Genomic DNA, 18,141 nt, shown 5'->3' with positions numbered 1-18,141 from the left:
TGCTGTTATAATTACTATTCTATGCATATATATACACTTGAGTTTTTGTTTTTGTTTACTTTAATACTCTTCCGTGTTACAATGGGCTTCCCGCTTTTAGTATAGGGAACGGGACCCCGGAAGATAAGTTTAGCCGTTGAGCTTTGAGCTATAGCGCTCAGACAAGGTTTGTATTTGGGATGCTCCAGGTATGGTCACATTTGGGTGTATGGGTTGTGTTTTGTTTATGGTTTGTCTATTTTTGCCTTCGCTTGTTTTTTTTTTACCATTTTTTCCCCCTTCCCCCGGTCTTCTTCTTCCCCCCCACCACTCCTCTCCCCTCAGTCCTCGGGAAGCACAACGGTTTCAGACCACCTTCATTAGACTCCCCATATGACTAACAGTATGACGACTGCTGGCAGAAGTGTGCGTCTGATCTCCTGGAACACCAGAGGAATGAACAAAGCTATTAAAATGGGTAAGGTCTTGACTCGACTGCATCATCTTAAAGGGGACATTATATTTTTACCAGAAACACACCTTAAAGCGTCTGACACCCTTTGCATCAAGCGGGCGTGGATGGGCCATTACTTCCACTCAAGATTTTCTAGTAGAGCCAGAGGTGCTGCCATTATTATTCACAAGAGTGTGATGTTCGTACCAACATTTCTCAATATTCTCGACAATAATGGCCGCTCCGTCATAGTTTCAGGTGTCTTGCAGGGCATGCCTGTAATTTTGGTTTCCGTTTACGCACCCAACTGGGATGATGACCAATTCTTTATGAACCTTTTTGCTAAAATCCCGAATGCAGACAATCACCGCATAACCATGGGTGGAGATTTTAACTTGATTCAAGATGTGCACCTCGACAGGTCATCCCTTAAGCTTGGCACTCTCTCAAAATCCGCTAATGTAGTCTCAAATGATGCAGCACAATTAGGAATCTCAGACCCTTGGAGATTTAAAAACCCTCAAAGTAAGGCTTTCTCTTTTTTCTCACACGTCCACCACACATTCTCGCGAATAGATTTTTTTCTGCTTGATGACAGCTTGCTACACCTTGCCAGCGCGTGTCAATACCATCCTATAGCCACCTCAGATCACGCCCCTGTATCAATTGACATCCACTTCCCTCTTAGTGTTACTCCCGCTAAGTTGTGGAGGTTTAGTTCCCACCTGCTGTCAGATGACAAGTTTAAGGACTTTGTTAATTCACAGATTCGTTTATATATCGAAATTAATGACACTGCTGATGTAAGTTGTGGAACAGTGTGGGAGGCTCTCAAAGCCTATGTTCGTGGGCAGGTTATATCGTATGTTTCCAAACTAAGAAAGGATGAAAGGGTTCGACTGTCGGCAATTTTGGAAGAACTTCTCCGAATTGATGAAACGTATTCCTCCTCCCCCTCACCGACCTTATATAAAAAACGCATATTATTACATTTAGAACATGACCTTTTAATGACGAGCGTAGCGGAGAGACAACTGAGGCAAACTAAGCAGCGCTTTTTGGAACAGGGGGACAAGGCTGGGAGGCTCCTGGCTCAACAGGCTCGGGCAGTTAACGCAAGTAAAGTCGCCCGAAGGCAATTTAGTCTCTGACCCGATTGAAATAAACAAGTCTTTCTTTGAATTTTATAATAATTTGTACACTTCTGAATGCCCCATAATTGGCACAATAAACCCAAATCCTCTTGACTCCTTAACTTTCCCCCAAATTGACGTAGTTAACGCAGGCGGAATGGGGGACCCCATTTCCACTTTAGAGATACAGGAAGCCATCAAATCTATGCAAAATGGGAAATCCCCTGGTCCGGACGGCTTCACAGTCGAATTCTACAAGGCGTATTCGTTTCTTATTAAAATGGTAATTCTGCCGAAGTTCTTATATCTCTTCCAGCATATCCCAATTTGCATCAATACATCTTTTTTCACCAGTCTTGATAGTCAACTAAATGCGTTCATTTGGGATGACAAACCCGCCCGTCTTAAAAAATCAATTCTTCAGCTCCCCAAGTCGGAGGGCGGCTTGGCACTCCCGAACTTCCGTCACTACTACTGGGCCTCTAATATTAACCGACTCCTTTACTGGACTGGCCCCAAGACTCCTAACTCCAGCCCACCATGGGTTCACATGGAGATCTCCTCCTCCTCTAGCTCCTTACACTCTGTGATTTGCTCCCAACTTCCCGTAATGACGCACAAAATCTCAGTCAACCCAATTGTTACCAGTACTAATAAGATTTGGCTTCAATTCAGAAGGCAACATGGCTTACACAGAGCCTCAATCCAAGCTCCGATTCTAAATAATCACTCATTCTCTCCATCCTGCTCGGACCCCACCTTCCGAATGTGGGCTGCCAACGGGCTTGTCACAATCAGTAATCTTTACAAGGGTGGGGTTTTCTCTGACTTTGCATCCAAATATCACCTGCCAAACAGTCATCTTTTCCGCTTCTTCCAAATTAGGCATTTTGCTCAAAAGCAATTTCCCCATTTTCCCAACCGCCCCCCTGAGTCCAAGTCTTTGTATTTCATGTCATTTCTATCCCTCTTTTCTTTTTTTCTTTTTTATGCTGGTGTTTTATGTTTTGTAACTTTTTGATTTATGTCTTGTTTATAATGTGGTCATAGCCCATAGGGGTGAGAGTGGGGGGTGGGAGGGAGGGGTGAGGTAACTATTTAATTTCCCTACAGACCATCTTCTATACATGTGTACCTACTGTATTGCCATTGTGATGTCTGTCAAAAAGCCAATAAAAAGATTTTGAAAAAAAAAAAAAAAGCAGCGCCAAAATAAAAGTCTTCAGCCTGGAGTTAAAAGTAGCAAGAGTTGCAGCGGACCTGCAGGTTTCTGGTAGTTTGTTCCAGATATTTTGAGCATAACAACTGAACGCTGCTTCACCATGATTAATCAATCATTCTAGGAAAAAAATGGCAGATGAATCAATAATAAAATAAATGTTAGTTGCAGTCCTATTAATAAATGTCCTCTAGTACATCTTGCTTTCTTGCTGTATAGCCTCCCCTTCGTCGTCACATGTTAATTACGTGAAGTGAGCTCAAAGACATCTTTGAAAGCGAGATATTGTAACCAGACGATGAGCCTTAACTTAATTGCCATCAATGGCAGCTTTGGAAGAAGTTAACCTGCCTGCTTAATGAAGAAAGCCTCTCAGGCAAAGCGCGCACATATCACTCTGCGTCTAAACCTGGTGTTCTTGGACGACCAGGCTGCCTGCGTTTTAAATGTATCCTGCTAAAGCCAGGCTGGAGTACAGAAGTAATGAGACCTGACACTGCCCGGGGGAAACAAAAGGAGGCCTAACAGATATAGGTAATCCTTCTCACCGGGCGCTTATCCTCCCGCTCCTGCTGTCCCATGAACACAGCGGGAAAACACTCAAAAGACGTGTACACAAGAAAATACAGACAAGTGAGTAATCGTTAACACTCATCATGTTTTCATGTTATACAGAACATGTCCATACCCCACAAAGTGAGGCAGTGAAACATATGTTCTCGACCCCTCACGCACAAACAATCATATACGGGAATTCATTCTGCCAGTATTGATCGATTGATGTCATAACGGATTATGAAAGCTTTGATACAATGTTTGACAACAATGCCACCATTACTCCCTAAAGAACTTTAGTAATATAATTAGGCTGCGCTAAAGATGCGATTACCGACACATTTTCCTTATTTCTGTTTGAAAAGTCTATTAAAATCAGCATGATTTAGGATAAATAATCTGTGGTGATATCAAGCAGCCTGGGCGAATACACACTCCAGTTGATTTAATTAATCTCCTGTATTACATCTGCTTTATTGAGTTGGATTTATATGACAGATTAGATTTTTGTTGAGCCCTCATATCAAAACATCGCACAACAGGACACAATCAATATAAGCCAAAGTGAGGGTGACTTTTTGTTTTCACTACTGTTTTGGGAAGTTTCTTGCTGTCATCGTGTCAGAGTGTGTATGGTGCATGTATAAAAAAGAGTTGGAAAGACAAGTAATGATAATATTAAAACTACTGTGCTCTATACATTAGGGCTGAACGATTAATCGATTTAAAATCGAAATCGCGATTTGAAATGATGCAATTATCAAATCGCAAAGCCTGCGATCTTTTTTTAATTTGTATTCTTGTGTGTCAGTACTCCACACCAATCAGAAGTACTGTGCTCCACATGTATCAGTCATTGTCAACCAATCAGAAGTGCTGTGCTCCACATGTATCAGTCATTGTTAACCAATCAGAAGTGGCCCATGATAGTAGGTGATAGACGGATTGATCCAATCACCTGCCAAGTATTTTTGAAAGTGCCTGCCCTTTCCAAATGGCTTCCAATGGGGCTTTCCTAGATGGTTTGGTGAAACAAACCATCTGAGTCAGGTTAGTAATGCTCCTTTACATACTTAAATGTTGTTTTTCAACTTCATCCTGTAAAAGGTTGGTCTCTGGCTTATTCCTGTCCCAGCTGGACTACGGTGATACCATTTATAGATTTGCCTGTCCCACTGTTTTGGCCAAACTTGACCCACTCTACCATGCTGCACTGCGTTATATATCAAATGCACCCTATAGGACTCATCATTGCAAACTGTACAGCCTAACTGGATGGTCCTCACTTAGTATGCGTAGGATGCAGCATTCGTTTTTATTAATGTATAAAGCCATTTTAGGAAAGCTTCCACTGTACATATGTGCCAGATTTGCTCCAGTTTGTGACTCTTACAACCTCAGACCCAGTGCCTGGATACGGTTCCAGGTTGCCGTGCGGACTGAGGCTGGGAAAAGGAGTCTTTTTCATTATGGGCCTTGGTCTTGGAATGACCTTCAATCACGCCTCAAACTGAGGACACTTGTCCCTATAGCCTGTTTTAAATTGAAGTTGTCTGAGGTCCTTACCACCAGCTGCTCTTGCCGTAATAAGTAGTACCTTTCTTACTGTCCTAATGTGCACAATGTGGTGACTGCTTTTCCTTTTGTTTACGGAGTTGTGTTCTCTGTATTTTATATGTCTGTGTTTTGTGTAAAAATGTGTAACGTTGCTGCCTTCTTGGCCAGGTCAGCATTGTAAATGAGATGTTATCTCAATGCTTTTTATCTGGTTAAATAAAGGTTAAATAAAAAATAAAATAAAAACTGTCTGGTACTGCCGTTAAAGAATACAACTTATAACTCTTTAAATTAATTATCAAAGTGTGAAGTGTTAAATACTTCACTTTAATTTGTTTCAAATAATACCAAATAAACTAAAGATCACCATAGTGCAGACTCAGAGTATGTCTTCATGTTGGTCCTGATTGAAAGATCCTCATCTCATTAGCTGCTGCAGCTCAGTGTTGACACATGTTGACAAGTAGATCACATACACCACCATAAGCGTGCGTGTCTCTCTCCATTAGCCCACTCCTCATAACAGAAAGGTCACAAAGAGGCTCAGTCTTTATTTGTGATCCTGTAGTTAACATCATAATGACATCAGAATACCTGTATTAGTCCCACAGAGGGGAAATGTACACTGTTACAAAGAAGCATGCATACAAAAGTATTCAAGTACAAATAAAAAGTTATAATATAATAAAAAACAGAATAAAAAAAAAAAGTTACACAATTTACAAAATACACATCCTGTAACAGTTCTTAGGATTTAGCACAGTATGCCCCAAATCCTTACCAAACAAGCTACTCAGGGGGAATCACACCCCTCGCTTGAAGCGGGGATAACAAAACCCTCATGTACCCTTATCTTACAATCAGAGTTCCTGCCTTCCTCAACAATTTCCCTCCAAAAGACAAATCCTCCGTCCCTCCTGACGCTGAGGCGTGGCAGCACCGAGCAGAGGATCAGGGGGACGTAAGACACCGAAGCAGGAATCAATGAGCATTATAGTATTAGGTAAGAATAAGTTCCACCTTAAATCCTCCAGGATTCCTAAACAACTCGAGTAACACCTGTTACATATGATGATGGAGGGAAGCGGAGGAGGGTGTATGACGAAGCATGACAAAAAGGTTTGATTTGAATTTAGGGAATATTTAAATATGTGTCAAAACATTTTGTCCGACAACAAACTACTAATCAAGCCTTTTTCATCCGAGCAGTCGACACAAAAGGCTTCTTACATATAGTTTGCCATCAAAGCTTTACTGAATATTGAGTCTAATAGACCCATAGGAGCAGCTGAAACTACTAAAAATGCAGATAATGAGTTACACATCTCAGATATCAGAAAGGTTTTTGATTAAAATGTTCAATTCTGGTAGAAATGTATCAAAAACTACCAAGATTTAAACTACAGTACCATCAATCAAAAATCAAGATATGTTTATGTCGGCTGTTGAACACATAGTTGACACATTGAGTGAGGTGGTGGCTAATTATTTATTCATACTATCTCTTATCTCATTTGTTTTTGTATTCAGTATAATGCGCAGCAGCAGCCCTTAAAGGTAGGGTAGGTAAGAATGGAGAAACCAGCTCGAGTGCGTTAGAATTTGAAACTACGATGCCGAAAAAAAATCTGTCCCTTCCTTCAGACTTCCTTACAGAGCCCCTCCTCCAACACACACGAACGCGCACACGACCAATGAGGGCACGAGATAAGTTTGTGCACGAGATGGAAGGCTGACAGGCAGGTAGGCCATCCAGTTATTTTAGCCGGGCCTAAATTATTAAATTAAATTATCTGAGCGATAATTGGTTGTGCTTTTTACAGCGCCACGGCTTCCACAGATGACATTTCTTTATGTATTTATTGTCAAAGCATTTAAGATATTCATTGCTATCGGGATGTTAAGAGCATTCCATGGAATATAACAAGTGTTTCTGAAGTGAATTACCTACCCCACCTTTAAGCTTCTCTATTATTATTATTATTTTTTTTTTTTAACTAGATTTACAAACAGTAAAAAGCGCAGTTTCTATAGATAAAAAAAATCCACACATAACAACACAACATGTTAGGGATAAAACATTTATTTTATTTTCCCTTCTTAATATTTTAAACAAACGTAATAAGGGTTATCTAACCTGGCAGTTTGTCCTCTGGCTGTTCAATAATCTACTGAATGACCCAGACTACCAGCCCTCAGTTTCGTAACCGTGATGACAACAACCAGAGCAGGAAACACATCATCCAGTGCGACCAGTGATTTGCCGAGCTATTTTTTAAAGGCTTAAATGAGCGTTTGCCAGCTAGCTGTGATCTGTGGTAAGCTGATCTTCAAACAGCAAACATGATACTGTCTGAGGGAGGTTCATTTTACCGGAGGGAACAACAACTCCATCTGATAGCTCACGATACTTGGAAGGATCTTCTAATTACACAAATAATCTCCAGACAGCTTTCACTTCACACCTGCTAGTGCGAAGGAGATTGATCTGACGGATTTTCCCAGGAAACGCTATAATGTCACGAAAGCTGGCACCGTGACACATCACCACATAAGTGAAGGAAATCAAGTCACATGACATCAAATACAGGACTTTAAAGAATATACTTCTTAGTTGCTGAAGTTGACCTCTTTATACACTGAACAAAAATATAAACGCAACACTTTTGTTTTTGCTCCCATTTTTCATGAGATGAACTCAAAGATCTAAAACATTTTCTATATACACAAAATAACCATTTCTCTCAAATATTGTTCACAAATCTGAAACAATCTGTGATAGTGAGCACTTCTCCTTTGCCGAGAGAATCCATCCCACCTCACAGGTGTGGCATATCAAGATGCTGATTAGACAGCATGATTATTGCACAGGTGTGCCTTAGGCTGGCCACAATAAAAGGCCACTCTGAAATGTTCAGTTTTATCACACAGCACAATGCCACAGATGTCGCAAATTTTGAGGGAGCGTGCAATTGGCATGCTGACAGCAGGAATGTCCACCAGAGCTGTTGCCCGTGAATTGAATGTTCATTTCTCTACCATAAGCCGCCTCCAAAGGCGTTTCAGAGAATTTGGCAGTACATCCAACCGGCCTCACAAACGCAGACCACGTGTAACCACACCAGCCCAGGACCTCCACATCCAGCATGTTCACCTCCAAGATCGTCTGAGACCAGCCACTCGGACAGCTGCTGCAACAATCGGTTTGCATAACCAAAGAATTTCTGCACAAACTGTCAGAAACCGTCTCAGGGAAGCTCATCTGCATGCTCGTCGTCCTCATCGGGGTCTCGACCTGACTCCGGTTCGTCAATGTTGTGAATCGAGTGGCCCATGGTGGTGGTGGGGTTATGGTATGGGCAGGCGTATGTTATGGACGACGAACACAGGTGCATTTTATTGATGGCATTGTGAATGCACAGAGATACCGTGACGAAATCCTGAGGCCCATTGTTGTGCCATTCATCCACGACCATCACCTCATGTTGCAGCATGATAATGCACGGCCTCATGTTGCAAGGATCTGTACACAATTCCTGGAGGCTGCAAACATCCCAGTTCTTGCATGGCCAGCATACTCAGCGGAAAAGTCACCCATTGAGCATGTTTGGGATGCTCTGGATCGGCGTACACGACAGCGTGTTCCAGTTCCTGCCAATATCCAGCAACTTGGCACAGCCATTGAAGAGGAGTGGACCAACATTCCACAGGCCACAATCAACAACCTGATCAACTCTATGCGAAGGAGATGTGTTGCACTGCGTGAGGCAAATGGTGGTCACACCAGATACTGACTGGTTTTCGGACCCCCCCCAGACCCCCCCAATAAAGCAAAACTGCACGTTTCAGAGTGGCCTTTTATTGTGGCCAGCCTAAGGCACACCTGTGCAATAATCATGCTGTCTAATCAGCATCTTGATATGCCACACCTGTGAGGTGGGATGGATTATCTCGGCAAAGGAGAAGTGCTCACTATCACAGATTTTCTCAGATTTTTGAACAATATTTGAGAGAAATGGTTATTTTGTGTTTATAGAAAATGTTTCAGATCTTTGAGTTCATCTCATGAAAAATGGGAGCAAAAACAAAAGTGTTGCGTTTATATTTTTGTTCAGTGTATATGCAGTTGGGATTCACATTAAGACCATCCACCAGAAGTAATTGATTACAGTCATTCTTTTTGTAAAATGTATCTGCAACAACTTTGAAAATCAATTGATAATTGAGGTCATTTTTAAGCCAAGACACCTTTTTTTTATGCATTGCTATTCTTTTCAATGATAGTCATTTAATATGTCTGGATTTTGGCTTTTCTTTTTCAGAAGACAAGACATTTGAATATGATAACTTGTGCTATGGACAAAACAATGAATTGAGACAAAAAACAAGTCGTGTATAAAAAGAACAATTACAGTTGTAGACTTCAATCTAAATAATACATCCCAAAGGATCACCGAACGTTTTTGCAAGGTACAAAAAGTTATCCTACAGCTTTTGAGATATTCCCATTGGTAGAATATCTGTCCGTTTTACATATAGAGTCAAATATATCCATGATATTCCGCCAGACCTCTATTTAGTTTCAACGTTTTAATGAAATCCGCCCTGCAGTACTTGTGACACTTACTTTACATCACCTGTGTCTATTGAACCAAGAGATCTCCCTCCCTCTCTCTCCTCCTCTCACCCCACAGTGACGGACGGGAAGCGATTTCTGTCGTTTGTTTGGCGGGTTCCCCGGCGTGGGCTGAGAGCTAAAACTAACACTCAGAGTGCTGAGGACGAGAGAGGAGGGGGGGATAGACCTGTCTGAGAGGATACTGCTTTAGAGTTGCAAATGAGCTTGTAATTAGCCCTTACACATTTGCCTGGAGGGACTTAGTGTGTGTGTGTGTGTGTGTGTGTGTGTGTGTGTGTGTGTGTGTGTGTGTGTGTGTGTGTGTGTGTGTGTGTGTGTGTGTGTGTGTGTGTGTGTGTGTGTGTGTGTGTGTGTGTGTGTGTGTGTGTGTGTGTCTCATTGTTTGTTTTTCAACCCATTTTCCTTAGAATAGGGGTCGACGGTGATAAGCAGATAATACTAATTACTTCTCCTCCCAATTGCTTGTTAATTGTGCTTGGTGTGGATTTATACAGCAAGGTAATACCCACCCATTCCACACACACACACTCACACACACACACACACACACACACACACACACACACACACACACACACACACACACACACACACACACACACACACACACACACACACACGTTCAAAAATACATGCCCCCCGCTTTGCCTGTTGGCAAAATCAACAGGTCATTTTTTTAAGAAGGGAGCTTCTGTTTAAGCCCCTAATTAATTATACCAAGTGGGGTTCCACCATCTTTAGGTCCAAGGTGTGTGTGTGTGTGTGTGTGTGTGTGTGTGTGTGTGTGTGTGTGTGTGTGTGTGTGTGTGTGTGTGTGTGTGTGTGTGTGTGTGTGTGTGTGTGTGTGTGTGTGTGTGTGTGTGTGTGTGTGTGTGTGTGTGTGTGTGTGTGTGTGTGTGTGTGTAATAATTTGTAGTTGCAAAGACCTGCAACATATTCTCCGGTTTGTTTCAAAATGTAAGTGTCCAAAGAAATACAATTCCACAAACACTACAGGTTTATATCTAACAAAGTTAAGTATTATGTAATTACAACAACCTACACAGGTCGCGAGAGAGCGAAATTCCCGAAGAGGCTGAATATTCAGTGGCTAGAAATCCATTGTGTACATTTCAGTAAATATGTTGTGAACATGTCGTATTGACCAGGGGCCTCATTTATAAACTGTGCGTACGCTCAAAAGATGGCGTACGTATGTTTGCGATTTATAAAAAACAAACTTGACGGGAAAATGTGCGGTCCTCCACGCAAACTCTGACCCATCCGTACGCACTACGCACAACAACGGGAGACGAGAAACCGTTGGCAGAAGGAAGAATGGAGAGAAATATGTGGAAATAATACCATAAATAAAATGTTACCACTCATTTATCATATATGAAGAATTCATTTTCACAAATTGATTAAAGCCAATCTTAAAATGATTAAACAAAAGCCTGTTTGAGACTCCTCAGTGCACACAAAAACATAACTTAAATAAATACGGATATGTTATTGATCACCCCTCGATTATGTTCTCTTGTTAAGAAATGTATTCTCATAAATGATGCGGTAAACAGAAGGACAGAATTACTTTAAACTGATGCCGTTTTGCATTTCTATAGGTTGTATAGATACGAGCATGGTTTTATATACTATCACGTTTAATCATGTTTTATGCCATTCGCCAAGACCTGATAAGTCGCCCGTAAAACACAGGAGGTATGGAAACTAAGAACACCATATGTGGTCAATTGTACAGCTGATATAACACAACACATTAGTTGTATTTCCTTTAACTGGTGGATATAGAGTTGCTGCACCAAATACAAAAAAAAAAATTCAGATCCAGTCGTCATGACTCCACTCCGGAGGGATCCCCCGGACACGGTGTGAGATGTATTTTTTAGCTGTTCTGTCGTCATGTCCTGCGATCTTCTTCATGCAGTCAGTCAAAAATGAATATTAATACAGGGCGTTTCTTTGACCATTTATAGGCAAATATGGGCGTTACGTGAAGCCCGCAAAAGCTGCGCCGCATTTCGAGTTGATTGTGATTTATAAAGGGAAACCGGTACGCAGTGTTTTATAAATCGGAAAATGTCTGCGCATTATTTATTTGCTTTGTCCTACGTAAGCAACCTTCCCACATGAATCCTACGCAAGACTTTATAAATTAGGCCCCAGGTGTTTTCATCCGGCGGACTACTGTTTGGGTTTTGTTTTGTTGACTTAAAAGTGGTTAAGGAGTCTTCTATTCAAACGTAAAATATAAAAAGAGTAAGCATAACACGCCTACGATTAGTCACTTGTTTGTTTGCTTCCTCTTAAATTAAATGGCGGATATTTCAATTCAGTGGAACAATTTGAGGTCAACTTCAGGGAGGTAAACATGAAAAGCCTTTTACCTGTAAGTGGATGAGGAGCAGCGTCCAATGTGGGGTGAAGGCGTCAGCTCAGGCCGGCCTTCAGATCTGGTGTGTGTGATTCACCGCATGAATTAGGAGACACAAACACGACACCGCATGTCAGAAACAGGGGCAGGAATGCATGCAGAGATACACTTGGAAATCCTGAGTGTTTCCTTTTTAAATTTCCCCTTTGCCTGATACTTTAATGAATGCATCCATGACACCTGCCTAACAACAACCGATTGGTGGTACACATTTCTAAATAAAGTAGCAGTCGTGACAAAAGCATGATGAATGATTTTCGTAGTCTACACATATAATGGAGGTACATTACAGTATATTATATATACAACCCCCCCATCCTTATTCAAACACTTAATCTGGTCATCCCATCACCCATCTTATCATTCATCCTGTTCCACAACGCCTTGGGAGAGCTTAAGCTGATTTTGGTTCAGTCTGCTCTCAAAGATTTAAACAGATTGGGACCGAGGGGGATACCTTGCTGTGTGTACACACACACACACACACACACACACACACACACACACACACACACACACACACACACACACACACACACACACACACACACACACACACACACACACACACACACACACACACACACACACACACACACACACACACACACACACACACAGGATGTAACAGGTATGAAATGATAGCCTACTGCTATGAGGTAATTCTACACGCTCCCTATAATCTAAACCAGTGTTCGAATTACCCGAGCCCTATTTTTCAGTGCCCATCCTGCTACTGAATAATCACACGCACGCTCTGTTGACTGGCGCAGCAGCGCGGATTCGATCAATTGCTATAAAAACACTCTGCTACTACTACAGACGGTGTCACTACAGACGGTGTCACTACGCCGGCGGCTGTGGCCTTTGTTGAAGCCTCTTCACGCTCCGCATCGGCAGGCCTCTCCCTCGGTGTGGAGCTGTCAAACTCAACCCTAACGCTGTTTACAGCCGGCCAACTAAAAGTTGTTTACCGTTCACGTTGTCAATTTTAGACTCCTTCGCTTCTTTGCTTGTGAATCCAAAAGCTGCGAGGCTTGGCTGTTTTCATTTCGCCATATTTTTTATTCCAAAGCCAGAGTTAAAAAAATATCAATATGAACATTTCAGATACTGCGTCGGCCTTGCCGCCGTAACCGTAGTAACGTGAGTAGCGTAAAGAATGCAGCGCCGCCACGTACAGATGGCAGCACCCAGACATATTCACAAATATAAAACAAATATTCAGAAACTGTAATGAACAATGACTATTATTTATTTCAAGAACTTTTATTTACAGAAAGTCAACATTTCTAATCTGTGTGACACAAATATGCACGATTTTTTTGGGCTCCCCCTATTTATCTCAAAGTCGGCCTTCAGGGGAGCTCCCCCCCTCTTTAGGGGAGCCAAGCTCCCCCTGGCTCCCCCCCATTTCGAACAGTGATCCAAACTCCTCTGAAGAGCGTATATTAGGATAACTTCCTTCATGACTGGTGCATTAAGGATTAGTCGAATACTTTACTAACTTGTGTCGATTCATATAATTGATTTATTGCTTAGTAATTAATTTAGTACATCTACATTTCAGCTGCCCAGACGTGAGCATACTCTGCTTATTTTAGGTCTATATACGTGGGTGTAATGTATAGTAGATTGTACTGTTTGTCAGATAACATGGACACAATCATTGGGTTAACAATGAGCAAAAGTATTTTACAAAGGGATATATGTATTGGAAATAGTACGAGTTATATCCCTTTACCAGAACATGATGATATAAATACAGATTATAGTGCAACTACTATACAAACCATCCTATTTGTAACTGTTGAGGGTCTTTTCTAAAACTGTTTTGACAGTTGACATTTTATCTGTCATCGGCCTAATTGCTCGTCTCATAACTGCAACCATTTTGAAAGACATTTTAAAAGTTTTCATGCTCAGGTTTTATATCCATTGAGGAAAAAACTTGATATTTACCATGTTTTGTGTATAATCAGTAAAGTAGAAAACACTGGTGTGAGCTAAGGTCTTAAGATGATTCCTGACACTATGACAATGCTATCTTTCCAATGTCTTAACATTTGTCAGATTTCATACAGTTTAACAGTTAGTTTCAAACAAAACTTAATGTTCTGTTATTTTAATATGTGCTTTAGTAGAGGATGATTTGCTTACAAAAAGTTTAACTAAAACATACTTTACACTGAAAAAACGCTGCTAAATAAAATGACATACAACTGTTATGTTGGAGGGATTAATTCTAATCTGTCTCTAATATACAACACAAACGGGCTCAGTGTATGGCAGGCATATATCTGTATTTGAGACAGATTTGTGGACATTTAAAGCCACTTCACCTTATTTTAAAACAGATGATCCTTGACCTGACTGCAACCTTCATGCAAAGCCTCATATCCACTGCGGGGGCTAATCCCTGTCTGTCTTCAGAGCCCTATTGGAGGCTAATTTATTATTAATAAGCTAATAATCTTTATTCAAGCTCTGGTTCACAGTCATAAATTAATTTCCTCTAAGCTATGATGTGCAAATTAACATGTTTGTACTGTAGTTGGCAGATGCTTATAGCAGACCCCTAACCTGATTAATAAGAAAATTATCCTAAAACTGATTAATGAGCCAGTGAGATCAGAAGGATTGAGGCATGCGTCGTTGTCTCGGGGCATTTTCATTACATCTTGGCCTGGCAAGAGGTCACCGAGGATAACCATGTCTGTTTTAATTACATGGGTATTAGCTAGTCGGGGATCGCTACAGCTGTGTGTCCCGGTGTGTCCTCTCTGTTAATTGAGGCATATAATACCAATTTTCATGGCCATGGGCACTGCAATTTAATAATGTATGCTGGTAAAAGTGTGCCAAAGGCTGGTAGATATGCATCATCAGCACAAAAACAACGGTATCTATTGAGTAGCTGGTGGAAAAAATAAATAATTAAAAAAAGTGAATTTTGTACCCTGGTTCGCTCATTCGTAATATATAAATTACCACATTTTTTGGCATATTGAAATGTTCTTGTGTTTTGCCTGCTGTCAAAAGCCTCTCACTCCACATTATTTCTCCCCTCATCATCACCTCCTGAGGCCAGCCTCCATCCGTCCTATCAAATAACCTATCTCTACTTGTTTGCTCACTGCAGTCATCCTGGCAGTCAATGTATCCTCAGGCTAAGCCAAACAAGCTGATCAGCCAGTCACCTCTGTACACACTACCCCCCACTAAGAGGCTAATGGCCGGGATGTATAATCCTTCTCAAAACAACTACTGAGATGCTAATTGTATAAATACAGGTTGACTCCTCGTCCTCATTCTTTATTTGGCTCTACTCTGGAAACCTGGAGGCGCCAACACCACTGTTGCGCACCGGCTTCTCTGAGACATTTGCCCAAATGCCAGGAGAGACTCGGTTGCATATGAGAGGCTGCAGATAGAAGCTGCAAGTGTCAATATTTGCCATCATCTCAGGAAAGGAGGCAGAGAGCGCACGGAGCTTTACGCGCGGTTGGATACGTTTTGGAACATTTCACGGCTTCTTCGGTAAACTACTGAGAGACAGCAAACCGAGATGTTCCCACTTCCGATGTTCACCCCGGACCAGGTCGCCCGGGTGTGCGAGAACTTGGAGGAGACCGGGGACATCGAGCGCCTCGGCCGGTTTCTCTGGTCCCTGCCGGCCGCCGTCCCTGGCTCCGCCGGGGAGGCGCTGAACCGACACGAGTCCGTGATGCGAGCCAGAGCGCTGGTTGCTTTCCACGGGGGAAACTTCGAGGGTCTGTACCAGATCTTGCAGAGCCACCGCTTTACTCGCGAGTCGCACGCCAAGCTGCAGGACTTGTGGCTGGACGCGCACTACCGGGAGGCGGAGAGGCTCCGGGGCCGGCCGCTGGGCCCGGTGGAGAAGTACCGGATCCGCAAGAAGTTCCCCCTACCCCGCACCATCTGGGACGGTGAGCAGAAGACGCATTGCTTTAAGGTAAACACCACCACGCGATATTACAATTGAACCCACATGTGCACAGGTGTGAGCCACGCTTTCCCTCGTCTGTGGGGCTAAAATGTAATATATCAGGTTCTGGTCGCGACCTCGGTATCACACAAAATGATATGCTTTTATACGATATGGACCTGCTACTTGACCGTCAGTTGCTCTCTCGTAAAAGTTGTACGGTACCACATGTAACCTCAAACAGCTTGCCCTTACAGCTTTTAAGATGATCATGGTAAGAGCTGTGGATAACCTCTGTCTTCGGCGGGAACATACTGTTCAAACAAATTAACTATAGTTCCTAAATACTCCACAACTAGTGTTTGATCATTTCCACTTCTGTTATCAGCTTGTCTCTTTTCTGTAACTTTGACTGTTCAGCTTCAAACTCCCATCCCCCCACGGTTCAACTTTATTTCATCTGAATTATTAACGACACCTTTCAAATATGAACTTTTATTGACATTGAGCACAGACCTAAGGGAGTCTAAGTGATCCATCTTGCCATCCAGGAGCCAATATAAAGAACATTATTCCATGTGTGAAGAGCAATTCATCACATGCATACTGCTGGTACTTTTTAACCTTGTTTATACAAATGTAAAATATATTTTCTTTTACCTAAAAGTGTTATGAGACAAATGACATGTGATTCAGAAGCATGCACCTTGCCTCTTGGGTGTGTGTGATCTCCCTCATGTGGCAGGGTGAAGTATTGTTTCCTACATTTCCTTTAGTTCACAACCTCGGAGGGATCGTCTCTCTTACTGCCAATTAAGCCCCTTAACATGATCCAATTGAGTCGCTATGAATGTATGTTTATCCTCTATTGTAGATTGTAATCATTGATTGTATTTAATAATCCAGTCTAATACTATTACAGTGAGCATCATGAGAGTGAGGAGATTATTGTGGCTTATTGGGATGATATCAAAACACCATATGGTGTCTTTGCAAGGTGCAAATCCACACTAATAAAGTGTACGTTGAATCGTCTACGACAGCATAAATATTGATTGTATTTCTGTGTGTTTTGCAGGAAAGAACCCGCAGTTTGTTGAGAGAGTGGTACCTCCAAGACCCCTACCCAAACCCATCCAGGAAGCGTCACCTGGCCCAGGCCACAGGGCTCACCCCCACACAGGTCGGCAACTGGTTCAAGAACCGCCGGCAGAGAGACCGAGCAGCGTCCGCAAAGAACAGGTATGTTAAGAACCACAAGCGATAACAATAGTTGTGAATATAAAGGAGAAAAAACTCAGAGCTACTTCAAGTTTGCAGAAGACTTTGAAAAAGCCAGTCGTTAAAAAGGCACAATGCATATGACAACAAAGCCCTTTGAACTTTGCCACATTTACCATACAAAAAACTCCAATCTGGGACTCAAATCTCATCTCTCTCTTCTTTCCCTTCACCCAGAATGCAACAGGATCACTCACACCTGCCCTCAGGTAGCTCACCCGACGGCTCCCTCCAGGACCGCCGCCATCACTCCCACTTGTTGCCTCCCTCCCCTCGACACCTGGGCAGCCCGGAGGCCAGCGACTGCAGCACGGAGAACGAGCGCAGAGGAACGGGAGCCTCCACACCGGAGATCTCCGTCAGCAGCGACAGCGAGTTCGAGTCCTGAGATGACGGGCGATTTTTGTGATAGACAGACTCTTGTTCTCTGCAATCATCAGACTCTACAGACATTTGAAACACTGCAGGTGTTCTCAGTGAGAGTGGACATTGTAAAGGAAAAACAACATGCACTTAAAGAAGCACCATGGCACACAACCTCGACTATTATATGAAGTAGTTTACTGCCGACCATGGTCTTTAGATCATTTGATATTTCAAGTTTTTTTACGGGTTTCATTGAATATTTTTGTAGAAATCATTTTCTATAAGTCATTATCAAAGCTATAAAATAATGTGTATAGAATCCAAGACACGATGGAAAATGTCTTGAGTAGGCTGTTAATGTTACTATATTTACATGCACAAACCTGATCAACTTCCGATTTTGGTACATACATCCATTATCAGAAAAACCTTAATTTAGGTTCTCATTCAATATCTTTGATAAGAAATTGGCATTTTGGTTAAAAAATACATGTTTTTTCTGGCACAATTAATATTATTAACTTTTAAATTGCATCCTAATTCCCATTAGATGTTCTCTAGAGTGATCATGTTAC

The 18,141-nt window shown here is 42.0% G+C and overlaps 1 protein-coding gene across 1 annotated transcript; it reads left to right on the top strand.

The window, feature by feature from the left end:
- The first annotated feature begins 15,538 nt into the window (after window positions 1-15,538).
- six7 (SIX homeobox 7) lies at window positions 15,539-17,588 on the top strand. Its single transcript, XM_034105563.1, has 3 exons — window positions 15,539-15,946; window positions 16,998-17,161; window positions 17,378-17,588. Exons 1-3 carry the CDS (start codon window positions 15,539-15,541, stop codon window positions 17,586-17,588), a joined length of 783 nt encoding a protein of 260 aa, XP_033961454.1.
- Window positions 17,589-18,141: the final 553 nt, after the last annotated feature.

This window comes from Pseudochaenichthys georgianus, chromosome 18 (genome assembly GCF_902827115.2).
Source record: "Pseudochaenichthys georgianus chromosome 18, fPseGeo1.2, whole genome shotgun sequence".
Taxonomy (NCBI): Eukaryota; Metazoa; Chordata; class Actinopteri; order Perciformes; family Channichthyidae; genus Pseudochaenichthys; species Pseudochaenichthys georgianus.
The sequence above is the reverse complement of the archived record's forward strand: the minus strand, read 5'-3'. Positions and strand labels throughout refer to the sequence as shown.

Excerpts from the sequence above, each read along its gene's own strand:
- six7 (XM_034105563.1), top strand. The coding sequence starts at position 15,539 with ATGTTCCCACTTCCGATGTTCACCCCGGACCAGGTCGCCCGGGTGTGC. Across the intron at positions 15,947-16,997 it reads AGAAGACGCATTGCTTTAAG|GAAAGAACCCGCAGTTTGTT; the intron begins GTAAACACCACC and ends TGTGTTTTGCAG. Across the intron at positions 17,162-17,377 it reads GCAGCGTCCGCAAAGAACAG|AATGCAACAGGATCACTCAC; the intron begins GTATGTTAAGAA and ends CCCTTCACCCAG.